The 10,680-nt window shown below is 34.9% G+C and overlaps 1 protein-coding gene across 1 annotated transcript; it reads right to left on the reverse strand.

Annotated features, from left to right (window-relative positions):
* Positions 1-3,652: 3,652 nt before the first annotated feature.
* Positions 3,653-5,466, reverse strand: LOC107484928 (uncharacterized). The gene is made up of 3 exons (XM_016105482.1): positions 5,070-5,466; positions 3,955-4,904; positions 3,653-3,883 (listed from the first exon to the last, which is right to left on the reverse strand). The coding sequence occupies exons 1-3, from the start codon at positions 5,464-5,466 to the stop codon at positions 3,653-3,655; spliced, it is 1,578 nt and encodes a 525-aa protein (XP_015960968.1).
* Positions 5,467-10,680: the final 5,214 nt, after the last annotated feature.

The raw sequence follows: 10,680 nt of genomic DNA on the forward strand, positions 1-10,680 counted from the left end.
TCTTCGTGGTATAAGCTAGAACTGATGGTGGCATTCAAGAGAATCCGGAAGGTCTAAACCTTGTCTGTGGTATTCTGAGTAGGATTCAATGATTGAATGACTGTGACGAGCTTCAAACTCGCGATTGCTGGGCGTGATGACAAACGCAAAAGGATCAATGATCCTATTCCAACATGATCGAGAACCGACAGCTGATTAGCCGTGCTGTGACAGAGCATCTGGAACGTTTTCACTGAGAGGATGTGAGGTAGCCACTGACAACGGTGAAACCCTTGCATACAGCTTGCCATGGAAAGGAGTAAGAAGGATTGGATGAAGATAGTAGGAAAGCAGAGAGACGGAAGGGACCAAGCATCTTCATACGCTTATCTAAAATTTCCACCAATGAATTGCATAAGTATCTCTATCTTTATCTTTATGTTTTATTCATCATTCATAACCATTTGAGTTTGCCTAACTAAGATTTACAAGGTGACATAGCTTGCTTCATACCAACAATCTCTGTGGGATCGACCCTTACTCGCGTAAGGTTTATTACTTGGACGACCCAGTACACTTGCTGGTTAGTTGTGCGAAGTTGTGTTTATGCCATGGTATTGAACACCAAGTTTTTGGATTCATTACCGGGGATTATTTGAGTTGTGAAAGGTATTGATCACAATTTCGTGCACCACATGTCTACTGAACATGAAAACCCAGGACACCAGCATTTAACCATATATCCAGCTAAATCTGAATCCTTCAATAGAAAAGCTTCGTATTCGCAATCCAGGCACATGCTATTAAAAGTAACTCTATTTCACAATATTGACTCACTAGATAGTTACAAATAAAGTTGGCTACGGGGAAGCAGTGGCCAGCGAGAGAGAAACACGGAAGCTGATTTATAAAGTAGGAAAAATAGACAAAAGTACACCCGAATTTTCACACGGAGTATAGATGTACTCCTAAATTTTTTAATGAGTCATTTGTACACATGAATATAAAATTCCGTTGTCAATTCTACCCTTCCGTGACCTGAGTAAATTTTCCGGCGCTGGTAGAGGCCAGGTGGCACGGTATTGTATGATGTGGTCAATTTGAGGTGATACTGTGGAAAATAAAAATATTTATTATGAAATTTGTTGAAATAAATATAAGAAAAGAGAATAATGAAATCACTATTCAGCCTCTTCATTCTCTAGTTTCTTCGAATCATATGAACCCTAACACAGGGTGGAAAAAAATTCTTCCTTCACCCTCTTCATTTTCCTTTGTACATCTTCGTTCTTTCTGTTGTAACAAGGGTTTGTAAACTCTAATGTATGAAAATGTCATAGTTTCAACGAAGGAAGAATATACCTCATGCTTGTGCCAGTGGTTGCGGTGGCTCGTCTTTTGCGCCAAAAAATAGGAAGAAGAAAAAGTTTGACTACAACAATGGCAAGTGCCTGCATGGACTTGACGCAATGATGCTTAAGTCTACTACAGAGTGGAACCCTATAAGATTGTTTCTTCGTTGTCCATTATGGGAGGTATGTGAATTCTGATTTTGTTTATGATGACAAATGTTAATTTTCTGCAAAATGGTTAAAATTGTCGTCGAATTCATGATGCAAAAGGTTGAATTGAGGTGTGACTATTTCATTTGGGCTGATGAAGTTGTTGATGCTGGAAGAGATTGTGAAATTCAGGAGCAGAGTGAAGAAAGCAAATGGAGGTTTGCAGAAGAAAGCAATTGGAAGGTAGAAGAAGAAATGAAGAAGATGTTGCAGACAATTGATGGGATTAATCAAGAGTTACAGAACATTAGAAAATGGATGCAGTATGTATGCTTAGGGATAAGTATATGTATTCTGTGTTTGTTCATTAAGACATTTAATCAGTAGTTGTAATTCCCTCTAAATAGAAGGCTGTGTTGTCAATTTCATTTTCACTAGTATCTGAATACAAAGGATTTTTTCAAGGTTATTAATACAAATGGTTGGTTCAATTTTATTTCTAGTACAATTCCGTGCAACAAAACAAACTGAAGATCTAATTCATTATGAACAATAAGTAAGCATAACTATGATAATCTATCATTAACAACAAATTGAAACACAAGTCATGAAGCCAGAGGCTTAAACAACAAACTACAATTTCACCTTGCAAAATAGCAAACATGTCTATGCCTATAGGCATCAAAACAGATGTCTACATCAAAATATTAATCAGCTAAATCCAAACCATAGGAGTACATGTTTAAATTACAATACCATAAATATAGCCCTAAATGATAACAACAGTTTTTTAAACTCCAATCAGAAATCTGCAGGTCCAAATGAGAATACCAAAGCCAAAAAACCTTTTTGTCCAAAGGAACTAAATTTGAGTTGCAGCCAGTGTTCCAGTTCTACTTGCTGATTTTTTTCCACCTATTGGTTGTGTACTGGTTACACCCTTTGCACCTGAGCCACCTTTTACCACTTTTGCACTTGGAACATTTTTAGTAGCTGGACCATATTTTACACTTGGACTACTTGCATTTGGGCCACTCATGGGTTGTCGGGTCAGGCCTGGTGTGGGCATAAATTGCTGGAACCTTTCTTTCAAAGAAGAACTTCTAGCATTCATTGTCTCAGAGCTGACCATTGGCTGAACCCTAACACTTGAACCAGAGTTGTTAGATGGAGGCTGGGCAACATTGACTTCTGATATTGGCTCTCCAGTGTTCTGGAAAAAAAAAACAAACTCAGGTGGTAAGGTAACATGTAATTCAGATTTTGTTTATTCTAATATGAGCTACTACCTCACATGTACTGGTTAGTTTTGTGATTTTGATGCTGCAGCTGTTGCCTCTGCTGCTAGAGCAACTTCTTCATCCAGAGTATCATCTTTCTTTTGTTGACAAGTCCTGCTATTATGACCGGACTATAAAAACAAGTTTAAGTGAGTATAACTAATTATAAATTGTCAATTAATAGTCATTAAAGTGAGAACATTAACTATTGGGATATAGTCATACCTGTCCACAGTAATTACATATAGTTACACCATAATTTCTCTTAAGTTTGTGAGGGTTAGAGTTTGGTCTTTGTTCATTCTTATCTCTTCTTCTTTTTTTGGTGAGCCTTCCAATTGGCTTTTTATAGTGGGGAGGCAGAGGAGGGTAGCCATCAGCTTTATCCCAGAATTCTCGGCTTGGCACAGGATTAATATTCATTTGATAAGCTGTGCTGTATGCATTCATTCCAAGCTAGTTGTGGATATGCTCCTCTGGCTTGCGACCTCTAAGAGCGAGTGCAGCACAAGCATGCCTACAAGGTAAGCTGGTAAGCTACCAGAATCTGCAAGTACATTTTTGGTTACCCAAATCAATAGTTACTTTAGTTGGATGCTTCTCAACCTCATATATATCTTCAGCATCGTCTCCAGACCAGGTGGGAGTCCACTTGTTGCTCTCCTCCTTCTCTCTCTCAAGCCTACTTAACTGTCTTGGAGCAACCGTTCCAATATATCCAGATATACTTTTTTTATTTCTAGCCATGATTCTCGTTACATATGTCCTTACTTCCTCTAACATAGTGATGATGGGTTTACCTCTATATTTCACAATCTTACCATTGAATGTCTCGCAATTGTTGTTAGTAACGTTGTCAACCTTCGGCCACTCACTGAAGTGAGCCTTTGTCTACTGCTTCAGATCAAGCTTGTTCAGATACTCCCATGCTCCAGTATTGATCCGTTGCAGCCTCAATATTGCAGCATCAAATTCTTGAGTTGTAGTGGCTCGACAACACTCCCACGCTGCCCCTTTGAGTTGTTTGTCCTTCCATCTGTTTGTGAAATTATTCCAAATATGCATAGCACAGAAGCAATGATGAACTCCAGGCATAACTTGTTGCATAGCCGGAATCAAACCCTATTCAATTAATATGTCAGTGGTTAATACAATTGAAGTTCCAACCATGTTAACAACAACTAACTACATACCTTTTGTTGGTCACTAATGAAGTTCAAATCATGAACCTTGTAGTTGCCCAAGTCATTATGTAAATGCTCCAAGAACCATTTCCAGTTATCTCTAGTTTCTAAATCCACCACGGCATAAGCAATTGGGAAAATCTGGTTGTTCGCATATTGACCTATTGCAGTGAGTAGCTGTCCTCCATAGAAGCCCTTTAAGAATGTGCTATCAAGGCCAATGAAAGGTCTACACCCTAAGACAAAACCCTTCTTACATGCCTCAAAAGAAATGTAGACTCTCTTGAACAATGGCAACGAGTCAGGCATTGGGGTGGTATCCAAGTGCACTGTTGAGCCTGGATTTGACAGTAGTATTTGGTTAAGATAGTCTCTCAACTCAGCATATTGTTCTCTCTCCAATCCTTCTATATTTTTCCTTGCCTTTTTCATGGCTCTCTGGATCTTCTTATAATTAATTGCTACATTAAACTCTTTTTTAAACCAAGTTTCGGCCTCCGCACAAGTGATTTCCCTTTGGTCTTTAATTTTTTCTTCTAGCATCTCAGTAACCCACACCCTATCTGCAGATTTATTATTATGTCTTCTAGCACAGACGTGCTGATCCACAAATGTCTTCACCTGATAACTCCTTGGCTCGTTTGACCTAGAGCAGTAAATGTTCCAGGGACAATTCTCATCCCAACAAATTGCCTTACATTTGGTTGGCTCAACCCTACTGAGCTTGATGCTTCTTCCTATTTGAATATTGTACTTCCTCACGGATCTCTTAAACTCATCCATGGTAGCAAACTCCATCCCAAGCTCCAGATGAACTTGGCCAAATGGTGCTGTTGGATTTCCCTGAGGCCACACACCTTGTTCACTATCATAATCATCCTCACAATCGGATGACATTGGATTGTGTAAATCTTCAGATTCATACTGATAGTAGTCAGGGTCGGAGTCAATATCATCATCTAAATTAGAGGAATAATCAGGCTCCAAATGAGGAAAAAATATCTTTGGTGCCTCATTCCTTCCTCCTTGAACAAACCTTTGACCAGTCGGTGCTGGCCTCTTATACGATGCTCTTCTATTCTTCTGACTGTTCTTAGATTGTTAGGTGGGCACTTCATTCTGACCTTCTTGCTGTGAATTATTAGGAGGTGGGACTTCTGCTTCACTTTGCTGCTGGGTCGTGTTTCGGTTGACGTTTGGGATTTCAGAATGTGACATTGGTTGGGTTGTAGGAGAAGGATTGGGATATGCTGGGTTCTGAGTTTCATTGCAACTTTGGTTGATTTTGTTTTCCTTATTGGCCGTCTTAACGTATAACTTTTTCGAGGTAGGCTTTTTGTGGATTGCCATCTTACTTCTTCTTCTTGGGGTTTCTTGTGGTATACATTGTTCAACGGTATTTGTAGTTGGACATGGCTCATCATCTACAACGTCTACCACTTCAACTTCCTCAGGTAAATCAACAATATGATCCCAATAAACATGGCATATTCTTCCATTCTGAATACCAAATTCATACATTCGGACTACATTACTGTCAAGCCTAATTAAATGCAAACCATTCGATACCTCATTCTCAGCCCAATAAAAATCTTTGAACAAGACATACCCCAAATCCTTAAATAACCCCACCATAAAAAAATGTATTCAGAGTTTCCACATTCACCCTAGGAATTACATCAACCTCCCCTTCAACATATTTTAGAACCCCATTCATATTTCTCTCAAATCTTCCCTTGTGATGATACACAAAGGTTATATGATTTGCCATCTGTTTATCAAAAATTCCTCTATCAAACTATAGAATAACTAAATTGATGCATTTTCATATCATAACACAGATACATGTGAAGGACGGAAGCATTACCTTTTGATCGCGTTTAATTCTGAACTCTCCTCCTTCGCACAAGTTTGCGTTTGGACTTCCACGCTTCTTGCCCTACCGCTTTTGCCTTCAGAATGTAACGCAAATGATGAACTGCGAAGTGCTCAGAAGTTCACTATGCTTACTCTCTGCTAGGGTATGTTTTCATTCAACACTGAAATATGAAAACGAAGATAATGAAGAGACTTGTAAAACTTTTTCTTTTTTTAAAAAAAATCAATAAATTTCATAATAAATATTTTTATTTTCCATAGTGTCACCTCAAATTGGCCACATCATACAATACCGTGCCACCTTGCCTCCACCACCGCCGAAAAATTTACTCAGGTCACAGAAGGGTAGAATTGACAACAAAATTTTATATTCATGTGTGCAAATGACTCAGTAAAAAATTGAGGAGTACATCTGTACTCCGTGTGAAAATTCAAATGTACTTTTGTTTATTTTTCCTATAAAGTATTTCGATTTTCGATTATGATTTTTATTAATTTAAAATTTATCTTTCCTTAATATTGTCTAGAGTCAGGGGTGGCAAAACGCCGGTCCGTCCCAATCCACCCTACCAATTAAGGTAAATTTTCAATGCTAATCCGCCCCACTCTAAGACGAATTGGTGGGTTAGTGGACTAGTTAACTCTTTCTTTTTTTTAAAAAATAAAATTCATTAAAACTAACTAAAAAATAATAATTAAAAAATTAAATACAAATAAAAAAATTAAATTATAAGATAAATTTTTTTATTATTTTTTATTTTTTAATTTTAAATTTTAATAAAAGGTTTAAAATAATATTTGTCAATAAAATCATTTTTAATTTAAAAATTAAGTCACAAAATTTAATCATATATACGAAATTGTAAAATAAAATAAATAAAGTTAATAACTAAAAGAAGAATAAAAATAAAAAATAAAAAAGTGTTTAAAAATTATATAATTATTAATTTTATAATATTAAGCACTCTTTTATTTAATAAAAAAATAAAAATCTTTGGCCTGCGAGGACCGGCCTGCCCCACTCCGCCAAAATCTACAAATTTGGCGGTGCGGATTTTGTGAATTTTTTAAATTTGGCGGGTTCCAAATCTTAGTCCGACCCGTCTTTCTTAGCAAGTTTGGTGGGTTGGCCCGATGGGTTCGACCCGTTTTGCCACCTCTATCTAGAGTTATTAAATTAGATTAAAGAGTAAAATCCCACATCGACCTCTAATTATTTCGCTAACTCTCATTCCACTCCTCATCGATTAAAAAATGACACTACGGTCCCTAACGATTAACTCTGTCATACATTTTACCCCTTCGCTAATATTTCTGTCCAGAACTAATAAATTTTGTCTATATATCACGTTAGCTGATGACGTATCAAGGAATCATTCCAAATGATAAAATGCCCTTACCATATCAGCAATATACTATAGTAAAATAGGACAATTAAACCCTTGAAAAAATTTTAGGAGACACTTAAATCCGTAACTAATTTAAACATAGATACATAAATCTACAATGAACTATGAAGTAGGACAAGTATCCCTAAATTTTAACAAGTCATTGTATTTATTACTACACTGGTTGTCGGCCTTAGTTAGTAGTAGTCTTAGTTCCTTACTTCTTCTTCTTCTTATAATGTAAAAATTTTGTTTAATGAAATGTGCAAGAAAGGGTTAGTCTCAAATGGTGTTATTTTTACTACTTTAATTGATGGACAATGCAAATATGAAAAATTGATTTGGTTTGGAAGAATTTTGTAATGATCAATTAAGGCATTAAGTCGAATTTGATCACGTACAATTTGTCGATCAATGGCCTTTGCAAGATCACGTTCACAAGATCACGTTCACAACACTAATAGATGGACATTGCAAAGATGGGGACATAAAATTTGTATTGAAAATCAAGAAGAAAATGAATTTGAAAGGGATTGAACTTGATGAGGTAACTTTTACTGCATTTAAATCAGGACACTATAGAAAAAAAAGAAAGAGAACGAAGAACAAAGAGCAGAGGCTACCTCCAACCAAGGCCAGCAGTTAGTGCAGCAAATACAATAACTTGTTAAAATTTAGGGATACTTGTCCTATTTTATGGTTCATTATGGGATTATGTGTCTATGTTTAAATTAGTTAGGAATTTAAGTATCTCGTAAAAAAATTTTCATGGGTTTAATGGTCCTATTTTATTACAGCATATTGTTGACACGATAGAGGGAGTTTTCTCTCTTAGAATAGTTCCTTGATATGTCATCAGCTAATGTGACACGTAGGCAAAATTCGTTAGCTCTGGACAGAGACATTAATGGAGGGGGTAAAATGTCTGACGGAATTAATCGTTAGAGAGCGCAATGTCATTTGCCAATCGATGAGGACTAGAATGAGAGTTAACGAAATAGTTAGGGGTCGAGATGGCATTTTACTCTATATTACATTAGCAGATTTTTTTTTCTAAAATATGATGTGTTTAAATTTTGGATTAAAAATTTTATATCCATAAAAAACTTCGAACTATACTGATTGAACCTGATCAAGCCAAAAAAATAATAAATTAGACAAAATATGCAGGTTATATACACAATTTGTTTTTTTTTGTATTTTTAAAAGAATCTAGTATTTTTTTATAATTTTTTTATCCAATTCGAAGACTTATCCACCAACTAAAATCCTCCATTTGTTTAAGTTTTTTGGTCTAAAAGTGAATTTATTTTATTTAAATATTTTTAGCCTAAAATTAGATTTTTATCCAATTTTTTTTAAAAAGGATCAGGCTGTATAACCTATTTGAATTGTCCATAAATAGTCTAAATCTAAAAATCGAGGCTCATTAACAATCAAACAAAAAATCACCCTATATAACCAAAAAGGATTTATATAATTAGGTCTAAATAGATCCGTTTGACTGTTCTAATGTTAATTAACTAAAAATTAGTTTTTCATATTTTCTCTTTGAAGTATAGTACTTTAAGATGTGAATATTATATTTTCAAGTAAATTCTATTTTCAAGAATAAAAATATTATTATTTTTATTTTTATTATATTTAATTTCTATTGAAATAAAATGGCTATAATAAATTAAAAAAACAAAATTATTCTTATTAATTTAAGGTGATTGTTTTGATACGATTACTAATTTATATGTACTGGTATAATATAAAAAGTGGACAAAATGAGGATGGTGGACATGATACTAAGATTACTCCTGTTCCCAATGAGCGGGAGCATCATCATGAAAGTCCTCCAGGTTTTGAACGTCAAGAAGTTCAAAACACTATAGGCCAACATTTCGTTGGCTTAGGGGAAGATTATGTTCATGCTATGCAAGAAATGCGCCATCGAGTGCAAGAATTAAAACGTCAACTTGCAGAGTGATCATAATCATGACAATCTCATTCTCAAAGTCGTATGACAAGAGGTTGTCGTGATAGAAGGACCCTAGAATGAGGTTATAGATGACATCAAGAAGATGATCGTCACCGTTTCCACTCACCACAGAGGAATAGGGGAGAGTCCCCCCGACGTGAAGAAGGACACCATGGTCCTTAGAAGAGGCCATGAACTGAATTTCGTTCAGCCTAGTCTAAAAGGAGGTAGACTCAACAAAGGAGTCATAGTCTTAAAAGGCATATGATACTCAGAAATATTGATAAACTCCATTTTATCATTTTATTTTGTGCAAAAAAAAACTGGAGTTTGTGAATTAACTTGTGCGTTTTTGACATTTTAGAGATGTTTGTGTTTATTTTTTCATTGAGTTTTATGATTAAATTCATGCTTTCTAGGAATATAATTTTTTAATTTTATTCCATTTGATACTGTGATGCGTTCTTGTTTAAGATATTTCAGGTTTTTTGGGCATTAGTAGTATCAAATATTGAAGAAAATATGAAAATGAGGGAATTGCATGAAGAAAATGAATGTTGTCAAGAAATACATGGATGCTTATGCATCCTAAGATGTACACACATGATTTGTGCGTACCCATCCTAAGATGTACATGCATGACTTGTGCGTAGACATCCTAATATATATACGCATGATTTGCGTGCACGCATCCGAAGATTTGTGTATATGCATCCTAGGATGCGTGCGCATCCTAAATGCATGTGATTCACTAAACACTGCACATGAGGTCGCGATTTGGATCCTAAAAAGGCCCTTAAGCACCAGATTCTTAAAGTATTTAAGGAGAAAATGCAAGGAAAACACCAAGTAGTTTTTAGATTTAGTTTTTTAATATGTTTTAGTGAACTTTAGAGAGATAAACTCAAATTTCTCTCTAGAATTCTTAGAGTTTCTACTTTAATTCTCTCTTGTTTTAGTTTTTAATGTTGTTTTAGCTTAGTTTTATTTACATTTTCTTATTCTATTATCTTAGTTTATTAGCATTATCTTGTTAGTTTGTTGTTTATATCATTTTAATTTATGAATTATTGTTGGATTTATGTTTTTTTATTAATAAATTTGATGTTTTATGTTTTATTATTACTTAATGAGTTGTTATTATTAAATTCTTCTTGTGGATAGTCATAATTTTTACTATTTCTTACAATTTATAAAGTTTTATGTTTATGCACTCTAGGTGTTTGATAAAATGCTTGACTTAGTTATAGAGTAGATTATCTCTTTCTTGGCTTGGGGTTGAGAAATCGGGTGACATTGAGTTATTAATGTCCAAATTGATTGATAATTTAGAGATATTAATTAATTTTATTTTCACTAACGCAAATCTTTTATTAATCCAATTAGTAAGTTAGTTAGGACTTGTGGATTATGATTAATTAAACCTAACTAATTTTTCTCAATTTGTAGAGGTTGACGAATTAGGTTTACTCTTTGTAATTATCATGTTGTGGTTAGTAACAA

Source organism: Arachis duranensis, chromosome 4 (assembly GCF_000817695.3).
Source record: "Arachis duranensis cultivar V14167 chromosome 4, aradu.V14167.gnm2.J7QH, whole genome shotgun sequence".
NCBI lineage: Eukaryota > Viridiplantae > Streptophyta > Magnoliopsida > Fabales > Fabaceae > Arachis > Arachis duranensis.